Source organism: Acanthopagrus latus, chromosome 5, assembly GCF_904848185.1.
Source record: "Acanthopagrus latus isolate v.2019 chromosome 5, fAcaLat1.1, whole genome shotgun sequence".
NCBI classification, from domain to species: Eukaryota; Metazoa; Chordata; class Actinopteri; order Spariformes; family Sparidae; genus Acanthopagrus; species Acanthopagrus latus.
Window position 1 is genome coordinate 16,161,652 of NC_051043.1, and position 24,748 is coordinate 16,186,399.

Here is a 24,748-nt window from a genome sequence, read left to right on the forward strand (position 1 = left end):
TGTCAGCTTGACAACGTCTTCAGAACTCACGAGCTTTGCCCTTGACTGTCGCACGTGAGTCAGTTCAGCCTCCTAACTTCATGCGTAACTGGAAGCTAGTCGGACTAGCTGGAAGAACTGACCTCAAACTGCTCGGCTGTCTACTTGTTTTAGTCTAAGCACCGGCTGTACTTAACCTAACGTCCGGCTAGACTCGGTCATAATGTCCGGTAACAGTAAGTCTCTGTTGTTTCTGCTGCAGCGGTGTGTCGCAGTTAGGCAGCTAACCTCACCGACAGGGAGCAGAACAAGAGCAGGCGTGTTGACAGCCAGGTTCGGGTTCAGCCAGCAGCGAACATGGGCTTCGTCGACACGGAGAGTTTGCCTACAGAGACTCAGTCAGCTTCAGTCCGCGCTGAAAACCAGCCAGTACAGCTTCTGTACCAAGGTGAGTCCCATGGGGGGAGATTAGAGATCCAGACTGTGGGGGAGCTGCTGACTGCATCACCTGTTAAACACGGTCACCACAGGAGTCTGGACACACATAGAGTAACTATGAGAGACCCGCAGATCGGTTTGAATATATTTAGGAAGTGTTAAGACATACAAAAAGCCCACCATGAAAATCACTGTTACAAGTCAAAGGCCTCAAAGGAAAATTGAAATTGTGCAAGAATAACCAGGAAAATGTACTTTAACTGAAAGTACTGTAAAATGTTCCCTGTGACTGCTCATGGCATATTCCATCACCCAAAATCCAGAACAGTGAACAAGATGTCATCATCTAGTATGCAACAAACCAAAACATTACGAGGCGTAACTTCAGACAGATGTAAAACCTTTAAGTCAGCACAGTTCAAATGTCTACAGATGAGCTAAAACAGTCAAAAGTGGGAAAATTGACTTATTAAACAAACAATCTTTCAAACAAAAAACACGATGAAGGATAACATATAACATCTTTATGCAGAAATGATTGTTTGATTCAATCATCTGTAAAGAGCAAACACACACTGATCTATATATTTTGTCTTCCAGGCAGGAGGCCCTTTTGAAGATGATTACCCACCGCTGCCGACCTATCAGTCTTATTCAGAGGAGGAGAAGAAGGAGGTGTACATTGTGCAGGTGAAAGGTTTTCCGTGGTCATGCTCGGCCGGGGACCTCCGGGACTTCTTCTCAGGTGAGAGTCGCTTTCTGTTAATGTTGATTTTGATGGTGAAGATCACTGACATCCTGCCTCAGAGCATACTGTGTCTTCCTCATAACTCTTTCACTAATAAATTGGTGCCAGAAATGTTTACATCTGCTGTCCAAACCGTCCAACATAACATAAATATATTTACAGTATATATACTGAGATAAGAATATTTGCCAACATGTATTCTCTGTGATACAGACTGTAACATCCGGGACGGATTGAAGGGGATCCATTTTACTATGAGCAGATCAGGAAAGCCGTCAGGTCAAGCCTTCATCGAGATGGAGACAGAGATGGACGTCAGCAAAGCTCTGGAGAAGCACCGACAGTACCTCGGTCCTCGCTACGTTGAAGGTTCGCATCTTAGTACAGTAAGCTGTGGAAGGCTGAAGTGCAGGTGCTGATTGGACTTTTTAACAAAGCCATTTTGACAAGCTGAGAAGAAATAAGTGGTGGCTGGATTCCATTTAGCTGCCTCAGTTTTAGGATCTTGCTGTCGTTAATGCCGAGTCACTGTTGCACTGTCATGGTTTACTGGGACATTGAAAATATAAAAGCCGACGGTCATGTCGTGCTTTTTGTGTTCACAGTGTATGAAGTAACGAACAGTGAGGCCGAAGACATCTTGAAGACATCCATCCAGACTCTGTCTACTAGTAGGGTGGTGCGACTCAGAGGTCTCCCCTTCTCCTCCACCGAGGCTGACATCACCCAGTTCTTTTCGGGTAAATTCCTCCCACCTCCAGATCCAGTGGATCTCTGCTGGACTGTGGACAGAAACCATGCTGACAGATAAAGGGGCTGTTCCATTTTGTTCCACCATGACAGCAGTCAGTAAAGGATTCAGTCATCTTCTGATTGCTCCTCTGGACTGTTGTCGAATGTTGGTTAGACCATCTTTAGCTTCCAGAATGTAGCATGTTTCAGCTTTTTGGTGATCTATTTTCCAGCTAATTCAAGAGGGCTTTTAAGTGGTTTATTAACATACATTACATACTCCTTCATTTATAAGTTGTAGAATTATCTCAACCCATAAAGAAACACTTCATCCTTCAGTTTAACATAATATTCAAATTCAGAATCACCTTCTTTGGAGTTGCATGGTTTTTACTGGTCAGGAAGGGCACGTTTTGAAGTTGCATAAAATATAAATATTCCAATCCAGTACAAGTGCCTAATTTTTTAAAACTAAATTACAGCACTTACAGTTACATTGTTTTGCGTGAGTGGTTACCTGGTCGCCCCAAATGATATTTGAGTGGACTAAATTATTCTATACACGCTTGAGTAGAAGATGAGTTTATGAAAAATATTTTGTAAACAATTATTTTAGAAACAAACACTGAATAATGCTTTATTTCTCACAAATATATGCTAAGAGCTAGAGTGAGACACTGGAGAGAAGCTTTGAAAAGGTATTTCTGTTGTTTAAAAAGATTTCAAGGTCACATTTATTTATCATTTATCAACACCAGGGTTGCAAACAAAATTAAGTTGGGAGCCCTTTTCTTTTCTACACCACAGAAAAAGAAACAAAACAAACGGTATATTATATTTTAATGTGGAGGATGAATTGAGGTAAAGACTTTCTTTGTGTGATGACTAAACTAAAGTTCAGAATCTGCTTGTGTCTTTCAGGTTTAGATATAGCAGAGAAAGGGGTCACCATTGTCCCAGACCACTTAGGAAGAAACTCTGGAGAGGCGTTTGTGCAGTTTGCTTCTCAAGAGGCAGCAGATGAGGCTCTGCTGAGAGACAAAGACAACATTGGAAACAGGTAGGATGCTGCACATTCTCCCACTGAGGCCTGGACAGAACTCTTCCTTTACTTATTTATATTTATTCGATTGTTGCTCATCCTCAGCTCTCTGTGTTTGCAGATACATCGAAGTGTTCCCCAGCAGCACTGACGAGATCCTTATGAGGATGAGGTCGGCAAACAGGAGTACTTCCTCACAGGCCGGCCCCCAAACTAGTGAGGAGATTTAGGGATTATGATGTTGTTTAAACGGTTTCTTTTTTCACTTTCGTTGAGAAACTTTGGTGCATAAGAAGGAACTCATGTACACTTTCTCTCTCACGCTGTTCGCTTCACTTTTCATAACAAAGATTTTCTGAGCTGCTAACATCATATATGACAGTCCAACTGGTGATAGATGTTTACATAAAAAATACACAACGATGTTTCAGTGATTTGGGACAAAATAGATTTAAACTGATATATTCCTTTTAATGAAATCTGTCATTTCTAGTAAAAAAAAAAGTGATGAAATGCTTTAAATCTAAATTGAAGCCCAAATGAAGACTGTGTTTAGGTGAAGGATCTTTCACAGATACTTATTTTATTGTGTATAAATTAGTTGGAAAGTGTTTATCTTGGTGTAAACCAGCATATCTTCTCCATCAGGGTCCACTCAGAGCTCAGCCCTGCCTCTTCACTACATCCATATGAGAGGACTTCCTTTCCAGGTGTCTGGACAAGAAATTGTTAAGGCAAGACAAAAAAACCTGTCCAATATGTTGACATCAGTTCTGTTGCTGCATTATAGATCCCTGATATTTGATTGCATAATGTGTTTGTTTTTCTCTTGCAGTTCTTCTCTCCTTTAGCTGTGTCTAAGATCCTGATTGAATGCGGTCCTGACGGCAGGCTCAGCGGAGAGGCCGATGTTTACTTCAGCTGCCACAGGGACGCCGCGGCCGCCATGTCCAAAGATAGACAGTACATAGGTGAGACTGTTAGGGAGCCTTTAACGGTGGACGCAGAAATGCTTGAAAAGAAATAGGAATATCACTTTAAAAAAACTTAATATTATGGACAACGTTCATTTTTCTCCAAAAAATACATTTTTGACTGACAGCATTAAGGTTGCAATAATTTTGGATTGAAGATTTCAGCGGTACAATAATCATCTCAGAAAATATCAGTTTCACCGTTTTACATTTTTATAATAAATTAGTATGTGTAACAATGAACCCTAGAGGAGTAACAATCTAAATTGTTAAAAGCTGGCAAAATATTGTGTCCTGACTGAATTATTATTATTATTATTATTATTATTATTATTATTATTATTATTATTATTATATTATTGTTATTATAATTATTATTACACTAATTTGTTAGGCTTCCACCGTAGATAAGCAAATGTACAAGGTATGTAAACATAATTTAATACAAAGATGTACCATGTAATCTGTAGATATAGCTGCAACCATGGTCACCATGCCCATTTTGCCACTGGTTCAGTTCAAGATTCTGAAACTATTCTATTCTTTAAAGTGGAAATAGAAGTTTTTTGTTGTAACATATAATTATGGTGATTGGCCACTGTAATGGCTATACAATAATCACATCATATCTGCATCTCTATAGACAAGTTCTCTACAAACCTTGTTATCTCCAGGGAGAATGAAGCTTGGCTTGTGATCCAGTCAGTTAGCCTGGCACTATTTCTAAATGTTCTCACATGTCCATTAGACTTAATGAATGAGTAAAGTCATGTTTTGTCTGCCTTTTTTGGAACAGAAACAATCTAGTTGTCTTTGACAGTGTTACCAATGATAAGAACTCTTGCAAACATTGTACAATACAGGCCTGGGAAAAAAGCTAGTTATAGTCTCCTCCATGCTACACACAGAGCTACATAAATTGGTATAAAACAATAAAATAGCTAAAAACACATGTTAAATACCTGAAATGTAACAGTACATGTTACAGTATGAACATTTATATAATAATAATTACTGCTTGTTGGTCACTGAGAGTTTCACTTATGTTTAAACTTTCTCTTATTTTTAGGAGAGAGATACGTCGAGTTATTTCTAAACTCTGTACCGGATTGTGATTGAAGGTGAGAAACACTGAACTAGACCCAGAGAGCTTCTTGACCGAAAAATGGACTATATGATATGTTTTTGTTTTTCAGCACCGCAGCACTGTACATGTTGTGAAAGAACTGCAAAGTTTATCAATTGACGTTTTTAATTAAGTTCAAAATGAGAGCAATCTCTTTAAGACTGTTCAGTGGGTGTCTTGGTTTGTCTCAGCTTGGATCACAGCAAGAGCTATAATTAAAACCCACCAGCGGAGAATAGAATAACAAATTGCAGTCTCTGTGCTGCTTTGTTTTTGTGAAAAGGGTTTTAAAACTTGCTCTTTTAAAGATGGAAAGCTTGAATTGTCTGGTTTAGCTTCTCCCACAAACTTTGCTGTGCATTTTAACACCCTTCTAGATGTGATTTAACATCCTGTTTTTTTTTTCTTGCAGGTGAATGCTGACTCAAGATGCCACACACACACACACACACACACACACACACACACACACACACACACAGGACTAGTGTATTTATGTTCCTGCCTGACTTGGACATCAAACAATAAACATTCCTGGTGTCAAAATAGAAATCTGCCCTCATTGTCTCTATCCAACAAGAGAGAGATAATTGGTTTGAGATCAGCATAGGCAACTTATAACAGAGGTGTATTCTAATGAGTAACTTTAGTATGAAGGTTTAAAGAATTAGTAATGATAGAAGCTTACACTGCTGTGTCTCATGATTGGGAGTTGTGGGAGTTTCCAGAATGATTGAATCAACATTTGAAATGAAGCTGAGTCAACATGACACAACAGAACTTACATAATTAAAGGTGCAATAAGAAAATCTCCAAGAAACCTTCAAAATTTAGAGTTCTTGAATTCTCTTTAACATGATAATGAATTGCTCACTAAAACTGGGGAACGAGTGTTTTTTTTTATGTAAAAAGAAAAGTTGCTTTGAATTGTAGAACTAAATGCAAGAGGAGAGCTGGTTAAAAAAAACAAACAAAAGGCAAATTATACACACTTAAGAATAACAAGCGTGTATATATAATTTAAGTGGCACACTTTCAAAGCGTTTTTTTCCGTTATCTGCTAAACGCATTTCTGTACACAAAAACTTTGAAGGCAATAATAATAAAAAAATCATATCCCCAAAACGTCTAATTTAGAAAATTGTCATTTTTTGCAAGTTGGTGCCCCCCACCATTTCTAGGTTTAATACAAATCCCAGGTCTGTCTGATGTAATGTAGGTGTGACGACAAACAAAACTCATTACATTGTAACAGTGTGATGTGTTGAAAACTTGTATCTTGAAGTAAACGCGTTCGTCAAGTTGTGATCTTACCCTCTTACTGAAGGTGCTGAAACAAGTGATAGAGACAGAGACACCATTCACCCTTTTACAAGACACTGTACCATGAGGATGATTTTGAAGCTGATATTTTAAGGTGAAGAAATTACCTAATGTTGCTTTAATGAAAAGACCTTCTACTTTTTAATTACCAAGAAAGAATATCTGAAATAAAAAGCACAAGGACTGACCTGTTTATGCTCTTGACTCAACAGTGAGGTGAAATACAGGTTAAAATAATCAAGACACACAACATTAAGATCTAATAAAATTTTATTGTTGATCTAAGAAGCATTTCCATTTCATGTGTTAATGAGCTTCAACAAGAAACGACTAAAGGTTCAACTGGCTGAGCTGAGCTTCTAATTACTCTTCATATAAATCTATAAAACATAAAAGCAGCTGTTAAAGATGCACTGGGTGACATGCCCACTTCAAACCAGAGAGCCATGCATTTAAAAATGCTTTAATATGTTAAGACGCCTAGAAAAGCAGTTAGATTATCCAGACAAACAACTACAGTCTAAATGTTTGATCGTTGGATTTTATGATTTAACTAACGCAGATAAGAGATAAACCAGACCAATCCATTTGGTTAATGCCACTTCTAAATAATACAGATCACAGCAGCAGCAGTATAGAGACATTATACCCAGAATATTAAATTGTGTAAACTTCATGGACCAGCCTGACATTTTGAAAGATATGGTTATGCCTGTGTGGTGAATATGAAGCTACAGCTACTGAGCTTAGCATGAACTTCTCTTCTCGTCCCCACAAGAAATCGAATAAGCAAACTAACCAAAACATCTAACCATTTCTTTCACATGATGAACAGCAAATCAACTCTCTTCTACGATGTGTGTCCATCAATATTGATAGTTGATATACAATTCATATTGATATACTAGATAGAGTCTAGCAGTCTAGGATTTGGTCTTCATAAACTTCAATATTTCTATTTTCCTGGAACTGAATTCTGAATTACAGTTTTAGGTTTCTTAACTACTTTTGTGTATCACTATAGTATGTGAATTTTAGATTTCGTTGAACAACTTTCATAAAAAAGCTTGTGACCGCGCACACAGTGTTTCCTAAATGGCTGCCACATGTTTAATATCATAGTATAATAAAGTATTTGGTCAAAAGTGTGTGTGATATTTGATTTTAACAGTAATTCCCTGAATGAGATGCCATTGAGGACAAAAGTGTCAAATTTCACGTTTCATCTGATGTAAAGTTTCAGCAGTCACATCACACGCTGATCTGTATATGATTAACTACTGTCTTACATTGTGGCTAACATCACAGAGTCGTGAAGAAAAAGTCCAGTTTTTCATTTTTCAACTTTTAAAAACGGAGGTTAAAATATTGTCAGTTGACCATTTAATCAATAATCCACTTAGTGGACATTGTGAAGAGTAATATTTAAATGTGCATGAGATGATTCAAGTTGACTCTTTTATAATCAATAATCTCTAACCGGGTGCCATGTTCAGCCTTTTGGGTGCAGGTTTTCAATAAAAACAAATACCACAGCAGCTCAATGCGAAACATTTGGCTTCACCTGTATATTTGAAAAATGAAAACCTGCATCCAAACAGCTCTCCATTCAAAAGATTAATTCAAAAAACTAAAATATTTCAAGTTCAGAACCTGCAGGACTTCATCAGATCTTTCCTCATTCAACTTCTCAAGTTAAGAAGTCAGAAAGTGCATTTTTGCAGTGCCGCTCTTTACAAATCAATGCTCCTGGTTTCCATGTGTCTGTCTTGTAGTAACTTGCTGAGCTGTTTCATGTTGGTGTTGAAGCATACTGCTGGAGCAACAGCGAGAAGCAGGCGGTACACACAGTCTCTGGGAGAATGGAGGAAGGCAGCGGCAGCTCATTGGACACACAGCTCTCACAGAAGACCCCACTGCAGTTCTTACACTGTTTCTGGAGAGAGAAGAACAGAATTGTAAACGCACTGTGATGGAAAATGTACCTTAATTAACCGTGGCTACATTAAAAGGACACTTGACCGGGTCTTCACTTGATGGTCTAATGACTTTCTGGAACAAGAACCGTCTCCAGTGAGCATTTTTAGTGAGATCCTGATCGTTGTTACACTCTGGATTCAAAACTTCCAAAAACAGTCTGATATTTCTATTTGATTCTATTTTTTGGTGAATGACCATTTATTTTTATGCTAGTATTTAAGAAACAAGTTAATTGATTCAACTGAAGATTAAAAAAGCAACCGTGTCATTTCTTTTAAGTGTTTCAATGCTGCTTTAACAGTCCATCATGGAGAGTGTGATCTAATGTGACACCGTAGCGTCGCTTGAAAAAAATGTTATAAATCATTGAAAAATCCAATTTATTTCCTATAAAATCATCTCTATGCATTGAAGGTCCAGTGTGTAGGATTTAGGAGGATCTACTGGCAGTGTAATATTAAGAACCATTTTGTTTTTGTTGCCTTCCAGTGAGTCTTTTATATCTTCAGAGGGAGCGGGTCCTCTTCAGCCATGTTGCACCACCATGTGAGGGTGAGGCGAGGGGTGTTCAGTTGGTTGCAGCCTGCTGTCACACCACTAGATGCCACTAAACGCTACATACTGGAGCTTTAAAATGGAGACTTGACCGCAAGCTTTTATGAACACTAACTCATAGTAGCACTACATATTTTCTAGTTTTAATGGAGGATGAGAATGACGTCCTGTCCTCACACCTTTGTCTTAAGGAGGGAATCGTCCTCTTCACACATTGTACAGATGGAGGGCTGACTGATCTCCACGAATGACTCGTCCTGCAGAAAAAAACACAGATTTAGTAATTAATGTTAATTTTATCCATTAAAGGATTTTTCATGATACTAGCACAACAATATTAGTTGACCATTTTAGCTATTACTTAGTTTCTTGTTTGCGTTGTTGCAATGCAAACAACATTACTGATAACAATGACTGTGTGGAGTTTTTTAGTTGAAGTTGAGTCCTCTGTTTTATTACTGAAATAAACCAAATCATAAACAGATCTATGATAAGATAATTAAACCTTTTATTAGTGTATCTTAGACCTCACCTGTTCATCCTCATGATGTGACAAGGACCTTAAAGGAAGAGATAAATAAATAATTGAATAAACAGATATAATATTTTCCTCTCTCTTGTATAAGCTGTATGTCTCAAAACTTCTTACAAGCTGGAGCTCAGACTGGTTTTGTCCTCTGCTCCTGTGTCCAACTGGTGATTCTCTCTTTTGACTGATGGGGATTCTGGGGGACACTGTTGGTAAAACACACACATAATCTGTCAGAACAAAGAAGACAGCTGTAGCAAGACTATTCTTTACATTGTGCACAATTTATGATCACACGTTTACTTTTGGTATGTTCTCTTGATGTCTCCTCTCCCTCCGGGGAGTGCTGGGATGTCTGGAGGCAGCGTCGAAATGATGCTCACCCCTTCCCTCTCGCTCTTTTCTCAACTCCTGCTCCAGATTAGACCTGAAACAAACATAGTGAACAACAATGTAAAACTAAGTGTAAACATTCATAATCATCGCATAAGAAAAGGAAGACATGCACAATTTAAGTGATCCGATCTCCTCTCAAGATAAAGATCCCAAAGCCAAAAAATAACTACAGTGGAACTACAAACTTCATTTTGTAATTTCCATAAACACAATTCTAATGTCACCCCCCCATATGATGCACAGGGCTCTAATGTTGGAAACACAAAGGATGATGAACTGAAAACACACTAAACAGAGTATGCTGTTCAGAGTGTGATATGATGATTATGGGCTGCTTATAGGAGCCCAGAAAAGATTTATTCTTGGGGAAGCTCTATGCAACCAAACAATCCTCATGTTGCTGCTTTTCACGGAGATACTAACCGCTTCAATGTTGCACAATTTGGCCATACAACAGCGAAGTAATGGAACAATAAACAGAATGAAGTCTTAACACACCATGATTCAAGTTGGTGCTGGTCTTGTGGTCTTTGAACAGGTAAGGGTTCAGCTTGGCGGAATTAACTGGTTGGGGTTAGGTTTACGTTTGGGTCACGTTAAAGGGTAACTCCACCAATTTTGCGCAGTTAAGTGTGTTTACAGGTCTAGGGGAGTACTAATGCATATGTGAAAAAAGTAATCTCATAAACTGCCACTGAATTCCATTCAGTCAGACTTCACCTTTGCTTCCTCAGCTGCTCCACCTCCACCTGCAGACTCTCGATTTTGTCTCCAAAGTCCTGCTTGAAGAGGCGGTTGGCCTCCAACGCGAGATCCCTCTCCTTCTCAGCCTGTTTCCATCTGGTTTGGGGAGGTTTGGGGTTTTACATAAACTTATGGTAAAATGAAAACTTGATGAAAAAGAAACATGGTTGGAAATAAGCGTGAAATAAATCTTAAATCATAATTAAAAAGTAAAACAGATGAAAGGACTGAGTGTCCGGGGACTGGAACCCAACGAGGATAACGGGAAACTTTATCCAAAAAAGATGAAGCAGGCTGTGTTTGTTTAATGTTTTATTAGCCTAATGATTACTACAGTTTACACCAATATTATGTTCACATACAATTCAAAATTAATAAATTAATTTTGCCCTTTTCTTCTCACTTTCTCTTGCTCCTGGCCTGGCCCTCAACACTTGAATGTGGATCACCAAATGACAACATTCGATATCAGTCCCTAAACATCAGTTCAGATTCTCTCTTTTCTTACTCTGTCAGTCTCTGTTGGTTGAACATATTCAAGCATCACAGTCTCTGGTGGTGGTCGAGTTCTTTGGAATTACATTACAGCAAGTCAACGACCTCCCAAATATCCAGGACGTGTCCCTTAGTACATCAATTATCAGTCCATCAAATCTTAAAACTGTCCACTGTAAACTTCCAGACGCCCTGCAGTCTACCTGTCTTACCTTTGCAAGAAAGCATTAACGGAGTATTTGTAAGAAATGCCTACCAAACATAAGTATAAATCTGATGTGGCAAACACATCTGTCAGAGAACACAAGGATTAAGGGCTGCTAAAAAGGTGGATTCAGTCCACACTACTCAAAGCTGATGCTGGAGAGCCACTGCAGGAGGTTGTGGGAAAATGGTTTTATTTTCAACAACAAAGGAGCATCGTACAGAAAAGATAACATCCTAGTTTGGTTGTTTCTATATTAGGCAGGGTTGTATGTTTGTATTCAGATTTATGAAAGCGGGGAGCTACTGCTGCAGCTGCAGCAGCTTCCCTGCGGCTGAGTTCAGGTTTCTGGCCTGCTTCACCAAATGTTTCTCACTGATTAAATGATTTGAAAAAAGAAAAATCATGATTATGAGAAATAATGACAATGACAGTGGAAAGAGAAAAAACAGGACATAAGACACTCAGTAGGCTGTGATCCTGTATAGAAACCCATCTAGTGTAATAATTATGTAGATTACTGGGCTATGGAGAACTGTCCTCACCTGGTCTCCATCTGTTTTACGGTCCCTGTCATCTGGTTGATTTTCTCCTCCAGGCGAGTGATGGCTTCACTCTTCTGTTTAGAGCTTGCATCTGCACACTGAGGGGAGAGGATGAGCCATGTTAGTCAACCAGGCACAACAACTCAGTATAAGTCTGTTTAAAGACTCAAATGGAAGCTCTGGAAGGGAGGTATTGTTGGTTCCAGTAAGGAAAACTTCTATTCATTTTTCCACTATAGATCAGAATTCAGGATTTTTTTTTTTGATGTGTTCATGTGTTCGTGTGATGATGCACTTATTCCCAAAATGCCTATAAAATATGTTTATTTTAAAAAAAGAACATATAACATCTGGTTCATCAATCAAAGTCGAAGGAACAAGCCTGAGCACATCAATATTTTAGGGGAAAAGTTAACTACAAGGTGCAGTCATCCAGTAATAGAGCTTCAAATTATGTCACATGAGAAGCATATGGCTTCAAAGCTAAAGATTACAGTGTTGAGAAAACTGAGAGCACAATCAGGAGCTTGAATCGATGCACTTTTGATTTCTGAATAAATAGCAGATGAGCTCAGTAACTACAGTGCCTCTAAGTGGCTCGACTACGGCCGAGGCTGATGGGTATTGTAGTGTTTAGAGCTCACCATGCTAAACAGCTGGCTTTTCATAAAGAATACAGAAATAACTTAAAAATCCATATTATAAATATGATTGCCACATTCAGAAAGAGACTCTTGAGTTTCTATGTGAAATACCATTGTGGGTGTCATTTATGCCTCATTTCCATACAGTGTTGTTTTGTGTCCATAATTACAGATGATGCCCTTAGTGTTTGACGCCGGGAAATGCATTTCTTTATGGTTGAATAGATGAAAAACAAAAAAAAAAACCCCCAAAACCTTTTCTGTCATGGTGACAAATAAGTGATGAGGTTGGCATGCCAAGTTTGTCGCCAATTATTACACAGCTAGTATGTAACTAGTACTAATGTTAGCTAGTGAAATATACCATTAAATCTTTCCCTTAGAAATTGTCTTTTTAATAGAGCTGATTTACATTCATCAACAGACAGGAGTCCAGAGTTTTTATTGGTCAACTGCATGGATTGAATCTTACCTTGCAAAAGTGACCGATGCAGCATCATCACTTAGCTCTATTAAAAAAATGCTACAGGGTATTTTAGGGCCACCATTGTAAAAGTAAATCTAGATTTCTGGAGGGAAGTTGTAATATTTTGTGTAAAAGTCACGACATTTCAAGAAAAACTAATTTTGTAAAGTGGTACAACGAATAAGATGCAGAAATGCAGCCTTACCTGTGACTTGTGGCTGAGCTGTTGGTTGATGGCACGCATGTCGTCCAGCTGCGCTCTGAGCTCCACCAGAGCGTCCTGCTTCTCACAGATGTCTTTCTCCAGCATCTTCATGGACAGCTCCATCTCCTGCTTCATCCCGATCTGCACCTCCAGCTCCTTCTCCACATCCTACACAGACATCAGTTTTTTTTTAACTTCAGATGCAAATTTCACAACCAGGAGAACGCTGACCTTAAATGTAGGGGCTCTTAGGATTCTCTGACAGTGTAAACATCTAAACAGAGGAGTGGTAAAAGCACAAAACGCACCAATCGGAGCAAAGTTTCCTCTTTGAGCTGCTTGCGTGTTTCACCCAGTGCTTGTCCGTTTGGCGCCGAGTCGCTTCTTAATGCCTGAAAAAGGAAAATAAAGTATAATAAACAGTGATGCACAAAACAACCCCGGTACAATGTCCACAATGAGTTTACCAGTGTCATAGGAGTGCAATGCTAGGCCAGTGAATGGCTTTTCAAATGTAATTAATCATATGTTCACCTTCCTGGACTCCAGCTGATATGAGCTCTCCTCCTTTACTCTCTCCACGTCTTCTTGTAAAGTGATGATCCTGTTATTTGCCACTGCGAGCTGCGGGGACAAAAGTCAGCGAACAGTTCTGAATACAAGCGTCTGTACAGCGAAGCAGAAAAGGCTGACGACATTTTTAACAAAAAGGTGCTTGTGAGGAATTTAAACGCTCTCTTCAGAGTTCAGCTCTGAACAGCTCGCACCTCTTCTGTTAGCTTTGTGTTGGACTTTTCCAGAGCGTCCACCTTGGCCTGGAGGTTATTTACTGATGCGCTGCAAACAGAGACAGAAACGTCATCTGAGTTTCCAGCTCAACAAGCTACTATACAAGGTGATGAGAGTCAACAGAAGAGAAAGAAGTTCACTGTGTATAACCTTAAATGTCTGTTTAGCTCCTCCACGTAATTCTTCTGGTCGAGTATCGCTGTGATCTGACCGTCGCTGAAGGAGCAGAGAGGGAGGAGAGGAATGAGTTGACAGATGGAAGACACAGTAACATATAAAAGATGAATCATGACATCAGTCAACTTGTTTTTCACTGACTGCAGCCAAGTGAGGAGAGTTGCATATTTGTTGTCATTTTCATAATGAGGAAAATGTTTCATATTTACTTTTTAGTATCTTACTAGGCTAGGTTGCCTTTTCCAGTCAGCTGGAATAGCAGAGACAAAACTGTTTCTACACTGAAAGGTTTCAACTAAAGGACACAGCAGATGGTGATGGTATGTGAAGAGTTTCAGCAGGTTAAACCTCCAATAATTTTCTAACCTTTTGCTAATATCAGCTCATCTCAGTAAAGTTATAAGTTTTACTTGGCCGACAGAAGATTAAATTACAACTACTTTGATAATCAACCAATCGTCTGAATCAATCAATTTTCAAGTGACAAGGTTAAAAATGTGTGATGGTTTGAGATTCTTAAATGTGAGAATTTTTGCTTTTCCTTGTCTTAACATTTCGCTAAATAAAATTGATCTGGGTTTTGCTTTCAGTCGGGAAAAAAAAGAGAAGATATTTGATGACAGCACTATGAAGAAAACAAAACAATTAATATTAGATTAGATAAATGGTAGTTTTACTGACAAGTCTGTAAACTGCCCTGATCAGTATTCTTATTTCTTCAATAATTTCTCTGTGGCAAAAATATAGAAAAGTAAACAAACAACTTACACATTTTGCCTTTAGTCAACATTAATCTCTAATGTCTGCTTTTTAAAATTCAAACAAGAAGCTTCCAAATCATTGACACGAATGAGCGGACAAACATCTAACTTGATGGCCAGTCTATAAAAGTCACTCAGATGTTAGCTGCAAAGGTCATCGCTAAAAGCTAATAGAACATCTTAGAAATCGAAGCTAAGAAACTAAATCCATTGAATAAGAAAAAGGATGAAACCAATAAAAGACTCATAACCAACCCTCCTCCACACCCACACCGCTGACTTCACTGTGAAATAGTTTGTGAGTCTAAAACAGACTGAACAATCACTGTTGTTAAAGTTGAGAACGCTGCACTCACCCCTCTGCACTCTTACTACTGTGTCCTCCATCTTTGAGATACATTGAAAAATCAATCACCCCGACCTGCAGAAGTAATTGAACAAGAAATAGAAAATCAATGACAGATGAAACCACACTGTGGCTCTTATGTCAACAGGAAAAGAAACATGGCTACATGCTGCTTCAGGTAGATCTTTACAGATGTGATCACTTTTTTTTAGTCCCTTCTTAGCTGCATTCAGGTCATCAGTCACAACAACATCCACTTTACAAGAAGTTTATAACTGGAGAGGTTTCACTTCCTTGTACTTGGAATGAAACTTGTTTACTGAGCTGATGACAAACTGGCAACCTGCCAATCCTGCCCGTCATTCTGGCTTCGTCCCCAAATTAAGTGCTGCTAAAAGAGCATGAGGCAGTGATTCCTGAGTAGTCAAAGAAATCTACTGACTTTAAGGAATTACTACAGGTAAACTGCTAAGGGTACAACAACTGATTGCTTATTTTTAGAACTGCACTGTAGAGCAATATAACCTATTTGAAGATAAAGAAATGGCACACAGGTTTGATACTGTGAGTTCAGGGCTAACATACCAAATCAGTTTGGTTTTCTCATTCTTAAAAAAACAAAAAAAAAACAAAGCTGAAACATGAAAGCAAATCAACTTGAATTAAAGCGATAACTCCTGTAGACTGCTGTGGACATGTATATTTCCAGCATTTCTGCTTACACACAGATCCTGTCATATTTTTGGTTATTTCAGGGACAAAAAAGGGTGCAGAGTTAGCAAACAAAATGTATAATTTTCCTCCATCCCTTCTTGCCACCACCTGTCAAAATTTGGGTCCATTTAAGGCTTCAGAATATGGTAAAAAAAAAAAAAAAAACATAAAATAAAAATGTGTATTGAGATTATTTTGACATACTGTATATTTCGATTGCGATGTGATTCATGATCAGTGGGAATGACCAAATAGTGTAATCATGATGATGATGTGACATTTTTGAGGTCTGTACCAGACACATGTTTTCTTATATCTGGAGAACAAGATTTGTAGGCCAGGGCAGCACGAGAGTTCCTCATTATAATGCTGCTCTATCACACACTGTCTTGCCCATTTTGCAATTTTGATAATATTTCAATTAATTTGATTTTGGAGTTTTGGACAAGGTAAGAGTGAAAGCAGAATTACCTGAGAGTCCAAGTCCTCTCCCTTCATACACAGATTGGCATCGATGACATTTAGTCCAACAAGCAGCCCAGCGATGACGGCTCCCTCCTCCTCCATCATCAACGCGTTTGGCTCATAGAATTCACTGCACAGAGCAAATGATAGAAATGCTGTCACTCACTTAAATGTGTATTATGTGCAGGTTTGGGGGGGGGGGGTGAAGAAATCAAGACGTAGGTATAACAAAAGTTATTCTTGATGCCAGTGGGCCTCAACAAGTATGATACAAACAAACCTGAGCAGGTCCTTTCTGTTGATGATCGTCTTCATGTAGTCAGAGAGTTTCTTCTGCATCAAGGCCAATCTTAACCAGGCACGCCCTCTTCCTAGAGGAGTTCTGTAATCAGACATGGGAGAGTTGCATAAGAAATCCACTTGAAACCTAACACACAACCAATAAAAATAACAATTCTTTACAACCTTTAAAACTGGAAAAGCTACAGGAATGTTCTAAAAAAAAAAAATCTTTCTTAATCTTAATTTGTGACAGGGAGAAATCTCTCTATAGCGAATCCATACACCAGACTCACTTAAGGCCGGGCAGATCTTTTACACTGGCTGTGATCTCTCCTGCCTCTGGCGTCAGCTTCTCGACGAGCTCCAACGCCCCCCAGAATGACTTGTTCTGCCCCAGGAAGGTCTTCTTGGCTGATCAATGAGAGAAGTTGAGTTGGTTCATTTGGAGGAATTTGGGTCACCAAGTCATCAAACAATAATGAGCCCCAGCAACAACAAGGAATAATCTCTTAACAGACGTGCTAAAAAATGCCAAAAATAAGTGCTCTTAAGATCCACCAGTTGTGTAGTTTTGAACAGAAGGACAGTGTGAGGTGTGTTTTACATACTTTTCAACCCATGCTTCAGACAGTGCTCCATCACGACAAAGAATTGCTGGAGAGGTGCATAGTCAGAGTCAAGTGTGCGTCCGAGGTTCAAGGCAGACTCGATCAGGCCCTTAATGCTCAGTTTGGCCATGTTCATCAGGTTAAGCCTTTCGATCGCGATGGGATCCTTGGGATCTAAAAAGTGGGGGGGGGGGAAAATAGATGAAAAAGGTCCTGAGACTGTGCAATGAGACAAACTATGGTCTGACAACAGGAATGACTCAGGAGCTAAATTTATTTAGAGTCACGGAAAGAAAAAACAACCTTTAGTCAGTTCTGCATTTCTTTCACCACTACAAGTTTTTTTTCCACGAAGTAACATAGTTTTCATAAGGAATATGTTTTAAGTTTTAAGTAGATAGCACACCCAACCGTCAGAGCAAAAGTTACCTAAAACCTAAAAATAGCTATAGATATGAAAGAGAAAAGGATTCAACAAGGAACATTTGAAATAACCTAAAAATGCTATGATCCATCTATACGTCTTTGCCTCATCCATTATTCATGTGAGTAGATAACTGAGACACAGAGTGGCTTTTAGTGAAGGTTTTACAGGGTTATGCTACTTGTTTACATTATTAATACATTTATACATTTGGTCAACTGAAACCAGAGGATATTTAACACAGAGATGTTGTGTGTTATTGCTGAAATTGTGTAAATCTGCATAAGAATTATAATTTTAAAATCTATGATTTAAAAACAGAAGCTTCCTTCGAACATAATGGGGTAAATGGTGACAGCTGGTTAATGAGAGAGATTCTATCGTCTATTCACTTTCATTATCTTTATAGACAAAAAGCAACAACATGACAACTTCACATTTGATCCAGATCAAATCAATCAGTTTGCTTGCAGTTATAAACACAGTATGTGCAACAATGAGAGTGTTAATTTGGAAAACTAGTTGTAAAATTAGGTATCATGTACTTACTCGAGTAGCGTATGTTCATTATGGTTTCTGCACTTGTAGAAACTGATGAATAAAGGAAGTGAGTTTCCACCTATCAGTGAGGACACTCACTTCAGACACTCGACTTCTCATAACGAAGCATTCAGGAATTCCCCTGCTGCACAAAAACTTAATTGCTAGAACCATTTTGTGTGGAGAGAGAGTGTCATCTCGTGTGTATCGTCTTAGAGATGATATCTTCAAGTGCTTGTGAAGACGTTTATAATATTGAGATGTAATATATATTGTGGTGTAATTTTGTTTTAAGGCCATATCAACCAGCCATTGTTGCATATTACTTCAATTTCAGTTGAAATGCTTACCTCAGGCCTTACAGTTCAAGTGAAACAGGTATACTGTTAATACTGCATTGAAATGAAAACTATCCGCCATACAGCAATACCAAGCATGATAACTGACAGCTTGTGAGACATTTGATCTTGCAGTAGCATGACAAAACAAATGCTTCTGTCACCGTCTGGTCCTCTGTAATGTCATGTCACCAGTCTATTGCTACTGCTGGAGCTTGAGGTGCTGCAGTGTTTGCAGTTTTTCATTTGTCTAAAGAAAACTCTAATCTGCCTCTTTTTTGGAGGAAAACCACGGAGCTGCCAATCTGCATTCTCTGTACTGAGAGAAGGCGTGGCAAAAGATGAGGAAGAGGGAAGTCTCACCGGACAACAGATATTCTGATTTCCATCAGATTTAAAACCATGCAACTAAAGATCACACTCTGCTGCACGAATTTGCACAAAACAAGTCCCCCGTTCACTGCCAATTCTAATCATCTAATCTAAATAACATCCTTTCTCATTCTGTCTCATTGAGAGTAAAAAAAAATATGGATATGCAAACCTGTATTATTGCTATGTTTCGTAAGCAAAAAAGACACTGATATCATCTCAAATGCGTGTCCATTTGATTAACTGCAAGCTAATGAAACCCCCGACGACGAGACAGCAGGCACTTCCTGTTTGTTTTGTTGCCCAGCCCTTGCTTATTTACAAGCCGCGTCATCCCGCTATGTAATACTCAGACATCAAACCGTCTCCTATGAAATCGATCATGACACAGCTCAAACAGGACACACTGCTACAGTTCACTAGATGAAACACGTCGCGTCTGGGGACCTTGTGTACCACCACGCCCTAACAGAAATCCCACTGTGCAAACAAACCTCCTTGGATGCTGAGCTAATCTGCCACATTACCTTCATGGGCCGGCTCTGGGTCTGGGGTAAGGGAGATGTCGTTGAGCTCGCGAAGGCAAAGCCACTCGCCATCGACAGACACGCGAAAGTTGCAGAGATAGATGGTCTCCCGGGCGGCCTGGGTGATCTTGTCGGTGGTGGGAGTCGGGGTTTCGCTCTGAGGCGTCAGATCAGACATGATGACTCAGCTGATGCGAGGCAAAGCCAACACCACCGAGGGGAGAAAAGGCGCAGCAGCTTTTGTTCCAGGGACCGGTGAAAGGCTCCCCCCCGGAAAATCACAGAGTCAATGAGAAGAGGAAATCAGAGAGGATGAAAAGAGCATCAAAACAAAGAGGATAAAAGGCCAAGACGGGGAAGGCCCTCAGCAGGTGTTAGAAAGGGTGCTGCTTTTCCTCCTCTCTATGCCTGCATCCTCCTCTCCTCCTTGTTACAACTGAGTGAATTACGCTGCTGTCTTGAAGAGACTGCCCTGGCCTCTCCTCCTCCACCTCCCTCTCCTCTTCTTCAACCTCTCGTTATCCCTTTTGTGCAGACCGGGGATTTAAAATGCAAGACAGCACCGTGCTGAAAATCACAGCCCTCCTCCGGTCAGCTTAGCACCGGTTCACTCTGATTGGACTGCCTGTGCACCGCAGTGAATGCACTGGGTGGGTGTTGACCAAGATGGCTGACGGTAGTGCTGGGTACAGCAACACACTGTCACGTGAGCAGATGGTGCATGCGTAAAAAAAAAAAAAAAGAGGGGGAGGGAGGAGGGGGTCCCCAGAGTATCCAACCAATGCTAATGATGCAGCAGAGGACTCATCTGTCTCTCAAGCTTCAACAGCCTCCCCTGACCTGAAACAGAGGCCATCTATCAGTGCAGTGCAGTTACTGAGATGGCTGCAGAGGGACATCAGTGAGCACAAGGGTAATAAGGCCAAAGATCCTGGGTATAAATGGATGTCGTGTGGTTTTAATTCCCCATCATTTTTTTCTATAAACAGACAACAACTTGCATCTCACTGTACAAGCCTGTGTTGTAAAATGACAATTACATTAACCTTTTGAACATTTACCATACTTTGATACAGTTTCTACAGCTCTGCAACATGTCGACAAACTTAAAAAAAAAAACGCTTGATATTGATGAGAAGACGAAATTTAGGACGATAAACACATGAAAACAACACGCGCAAAATTGCAACAGTTGCTGTTAATTTCATTAGTTTATGTACTGTAGCTATGACTACCAGGAAAAGTCAATATCCAAGCTCAATATTGTTTTGCTTACAAACCATTTATTATAGAAATGTTTGAAAAGGTTGTATTATGGCTTAGCATATCTACAGAGGTAAGCATATGATTTTTTTAAACTAAGTGATCTGACAATTTAATTGATAAATCACTCATTCTTGCTCTGAATCATGATTATTTTTCTGTCAGAGATAAATACAAAAGGATCTCATGAATTGTATATCTACTATAGACTAGTGCAGGATCTGTGGCCACTGGTAATGTCATTCAAACGCCCGTGGTTCTAACTAAGAACATAAACTACATGTTGCCTCCTCATTCTCTCCTCACATTTCCTGTTTCTCTCTGAAACCAACAGTTATTCTCATTACGATTAATCTGCTGATTATTTTCCAGAGTTGGACGAATCAGCGGAGCCAATACATTGACAGATATTGGCTGATATCATGTAATATATCACACTGGCAACCCTGTAGTTGAATATTTTTTTACGGCATAGATCAGGGCTTAACTACATGCAGAAACTAAACCACAGGATGCGATGAGATCATACCAGCAGACAGTAAGACCCATGACTACTCAGTAGTTGTTACTACATACTTACATCAGTGCTCTGTATTTGCAGGTTACACTGAAGCGACAGCCGAAACCCAAAAATATTAGATCTACAATCATATAGAACAGAGAAAAGCAGCAAATCTCCCACTGAAGATCAAGCAATTGAGTGATTATTGTTTTTGGTCACCAGAATCATCACCTGTAAAAAAGCCTCAGTTTAACCCAAATCCCAGACATGGACAGCCTTCAACGGTTTGGTGTGACAGTGACACTCAGCAGCACAGACTGGCAAGGTACACTCCTTAAACGCAAGTGTACTTTTAATTAATAATATCATGTCAAAAAGGCAGACGTTGCTCTGACGCTATAACGAAAATGTGATTTAGTGTAGAGTTTATCACAAGTGCAACCTAACTGCGCTGCAGTCTTCACGTGTGTGAAAAACTTGCCAGTTAATGTGAAATATGTGTGACAAATCATAGACACAGAGATCTTTGACCTGAATAAAGCTGTAGACAGTCCACCGTTAAGTCCACATAACAGCAATTACCAGTGGTGTTGCAAAACCATTAACCAAGTCTGCCACAACACATGACACACACACACACACACACGAAACTCTCACAGTAAGGCAGCAGCATGAAGTCGACACCTCTTGTTGACATTAGCTAGCTGTTTCCACTGTTGTTTTGCTCTCCTTTCGCTACGTTTGAAAGGACATTTTGGGGTTAGAATTTGAGAGTTGATATTATTCACTATCTTTCTAACGTTAGCTAAGTTAGCTACTGACAGTCACCTTGAATCTTAAGCAGGTAAGACGCTGTTTGTTTACGGGGAGTTAAAAGTTAGCCAATTACTAACACTAAGAAGCTAGCAACGTTAACTGCACGTACAGCTAGTGTCCTTAGTAAATCAGGTCAGTGTGGAGGATGATGTTAGCTAGTTGGGTAACGATTTGGACTTTTCAAAAGTTCGTGAACACTTACTTCTGCGCTTTGAATCGATTCTTTCAATCTTGAAGTCATACTGTCTGAGAGGAGTCGGTGACAGCGACCCAGCCTTCCCAAACCTCAAGTTGGAGGAGTTTAAAGCCTCCTTGAAGTAAATGACTGAGGTCGGAGACAGAGTCTCGTCGGGACTATCAACGTGTCCGTTTTCGTCCGAGGATGGCTGCCTCTCAGAACTTTCTGAGAGCTCCGAGGATGATTGCAGAGGCACATCTCCCAGAGGCACATCCCGCTCCGCCATCCTGGTCAAATTCACTTCATGTGACCACCAGCGAGCGGGCTGTCAGTCAGCGAGCAGCTAGCTCGGTGTGTTAAGCTACTGCGGCCATGCACCGCCCTGACTAGCAAAACAATCGATGGACCAGTCAGTTAACTCCAGAATATCTCCTGTAATCACTCCGCCTTTCGTCCTGTCCTCCACAGCCTCCTCCTGACCCGGAAATAGCTATGCATGATGATTTTGGTCAAATCTGTTGCTAATTTCGCGAGAGTTTGCGCGCTGTGTCAGCGGTCCAGCAATCCGCTCACATGACCAGAGATGCTGCACTCGACGGGAGATAAGTCACTAGTGGTGGAGCCACGAGTGAGTCCGCACCGCCGGGTTCTCCCATGATTCATTGCGGTATGTGCTCGAACTCGTGTGCTTCTTGTATTAAAGACTCTCTGGTGGACCTTTTCGTGTTTCTGTGTTTAAAAGTGCAGTACGTAGTTTTGAGTAAGATATTTTAATCACAAGAGAGATAGTTCTGAATTCAAACAGCTTTCTGGGGACCTAGTTATTGTCTGAGCAACAGCTTGTTTATTCAATTATGAAAAAAAAAAAAAAATAGAATTTGAATTTCTTCTCCAAAGCTACAATGTGTAAAAGAAGGATTTCAATCTAACCACTGTAATAAATCAGGTTTCAGTCTGATTGAAAGTTTGTCATTTTCAAGTGTGAGCATATCATTTTTATATTCCTCCCCTAGTATTCTCCAAATGAGGAGAGGGAAGTCTGCTGCACATGTAATACCCAGAATTGGCAGTGGGAGGAGATGCAGGATTGATGCCATGGAGTTAACAGAGGCTGCTCTCTGTCCTCTATCCTGAACAGCAGCAACTGACAAGTCTGAACATTTATAATTTGAAGAACCATCTGAAAATATTCAAATACACTGGTATCAGCGTCCCATCCCAACTTTTAGATTGTAAAAAGTGCTTTGATAAAGAGAGTAACTTTATCTAGTGTTCATAGAATAAGAAAAAAACTGTTAAAGGGTTTGTACTTAGAACTGACCCCACTGTATAAGGTGATAACCAGCACCACACCAGACTTTTCAGTAAATCATATCCTTCACAGTTCTGCTGAGCCACATTAACTGCCACAAAACGCAGTCGGCATCATGTAATCTTTTAGAGCCCAAACCTAAAGGCCTACATAGTTCCTGGAGGGGAAGAGAAGAAGCTGGAGGGACAGGACACAGTCGTTTAGATCTCTGTGGCTTTCCTTGGCCACAGTTTGATTACATGAAAACTTCAACTTCAACCAGCTTTATGCGCCTGCTTTTAAAACACACATTCATGACAGTTTAAAACAGATTAAATCTCATACAAATTAAGTTTTGAAAATATCTTTTAAAAGTGGTTGTGTCTTTTCATTCATCTATGCAATAGATTTCCATGGAATATTCTTACAGAGATTCTTTGCTCCCAGGAGATGAATCGCAATGCCTTCGGGGACCCTCTGACTTTTCCTCTAGCACCACCATGAGGCTGATGTATGTGGTTTGAGGGAAATCCCTCCAGAACTACTGGATGTATTTTAATGAAATCTATGGCCTCCTCATTTGTCGTATGTCCTGCATGATCAGATGAAAAAACATTATTTAAAATATTTGTTCAGTGATTTAAAACCAAATACCTGCAAATCAAATGACAGTCCCATCAACCGCAGTTGTAATTTGAGTTCAGTGCAAAGCAGCACATGTCAGCATACTTACCAAGAGATGTTGAACTTGGTATACATGACACCTGCTAAACTTCAGCATGTTAGCACTGTCATTGTGGTCATGTTAGCAATAGGAATTAAAAGTATTATTCCCAGAGTATCAATGGAATATTGGGCCTGAAAAATAAATTAAGTAAAATTGGGCTCTGCAGGCCGCTCAGAGGGCACACTTCTGTTTCTCCTCACAGGCCTCTGCCACATGACTTACATTACACTGCAACCTCACATCTGTATGAGAACATCTTCCCATCAGCTAATGCACGCACATTAAAGTATGTGTAGCTTTATATTGTCCTGACCATAAATGTTCAGGAAAAAAGTACTCTCATGACCTGACTTCACTTTTAACAGTACTAACGATCAAGTTCCACAACGGTTGTCAAGACAGTTACAGATCCTGCACTTACAGACATTTTTGGAATTCTTGAAAACTGTAGTGTTTTTTTTTCAGCACTTACCTTGTCTTAGATGTTTATGTCCAACTTTTA

The 24,748-nt window shown here is 39.6% G+C and overlaps 2 protein-coding genes across 6 annotated transcripts; one reads left to right on the top strand and one right to left on the bottom strand.

Annotated features, from left to right (window-relative positions):
• On the top strand, positions 1–8,271 carry grsf1 (G-rich RNA sequence binding factor 1). 2 transcript variants are annotated; one of them, XM_037097826.1, is made up of 10 exons: positions 1–427; positions 1,018–1,162; positions 1,379–1,534; positions 1,771–1,905; positions 2,819–2,957; positions 3,061–3,155; positions 3,588–3,673; positions 3,775–3,910; positions 4,983–5,034; positions 8,138–8,271. In XM_037097826.1, the coding sequence occupies exons 1-9, from the start codon at positions 203–205 to the stop codon at positions 5,030–5,032; spliced, it is 1,167 nt and encodes a 388-aa protein (XP_036953721.1). In that variant the 5' UTR covers positions 1–202; the 3' UTR covers positions 5,033–5,034; positions 8,138–8,271. The 2 variants fall into 2 exon arrangements, with proteins under 2 accessions (XP_036953721.1, XP_036953720.1); XM_037097825.1 differs by lacking the exon at positions 8,138–8,271 and adding an exon at positions 5,452–5,591.
• rufy3 (RUN and FYVE domain containing 3) lies at positions 6,615–22,809 on the bottom strand. 4 transcript variants are annotated; one of them, XM_037097820.1, is made up of 18 exons: positions 22,253–22,514; positions 17,269–17,442; positions 16,954–17,071; positions 16,659–16,760; positions 16,385–16,508; positions 15,210–15,274; positions 14,066–14,131; positions 13,894–13,963; positions 13,661–13,750; positions 13,435–13,518; positions 13,127–13,294; positions 11,812–11,909; positions 10,543–10,662; positions 9,730–9,853; positions 9,547–9,632; positions 9,430–9,457; positions 9,077–9,154; positions 6,615–8,298 (listed from the first exon to the last, which is right to left on the bottom strand). In XM_037097820.1, the coding sequence occupies exons 1-18, from the start codon at positions 22,512–22,514 to the stop codon at positions 8,155–8,157; spliced, it is 2,001 nt and encodes a 666-aa protein (XP_036953715.1). In that variant the 3' UTR covers positions 6,615–8,154. The 4 variants fall into 4 exon arrangements, with proteins under 4 accessions (XP_036953715.1, XP_036953716.1, XP_036953717.1 ...); XM_037097821.1 differs by lacking the exon at positions 22,253–22,514 and adding an exon at positions 19,470–20,167; XM_037097822.1 differs by lacking the exons at positions 6,615–8,298; positions 9,077–9,154; positions 9,430–9,457; ... (1 more) ...; positions 9,730–9,853; positions 10,543–10,662 and adding an exon at positions 10,866–11,641 and having other exon boundaries at positions 22,253–22,809.
• Positions 22,810–24,748: the final 1,939 nt, after the last annotated feature.

Coding starts and splice junctions, on each gene's coding strand:
- grsf1 (XM_037097826.1), top strand. CDS start 203: ATGTCCGGTAACAGTAAGTCTCTGTTGTTTCTGCTGCAGCGGTGTGTC. Junction 1,163..1,378: donor CCTCCGGGACTTCTTCTCAG/GTGAGAGTCGCT, acceptor TCTGTGATACAG/ACTGTAACATCCGGGACGGA. Junction 3,156..3,587: donor ACAGGCCGGCCCCCAAACTA/GTGAGGAGATTT, acceptor CTTCTCCATCAG/GGTCCACTCAGAGCTCAGCC.
- rufy3 (XM_037097820.1), bottom strand. CDS start 22,514: ATGGCGGAGCGGGATGTGCCTCTGGGAGATGTGCCTCTGCAATCATCC. Junction 13,751..13,893: donor ACACAAAGCTAACAGAAGAG/GTGCGAGCTGTT, acceptor TTGTCCCCGCAG/CTCGCAGTGGCAAATAACAG. Junction 10,663..11,811: donor GTAAAACAGATGGAGACCAG/GTGAGGACAGTT, acceptor TCCCCAAACCAG/ATGGAAACAGGCTGAGAAGG.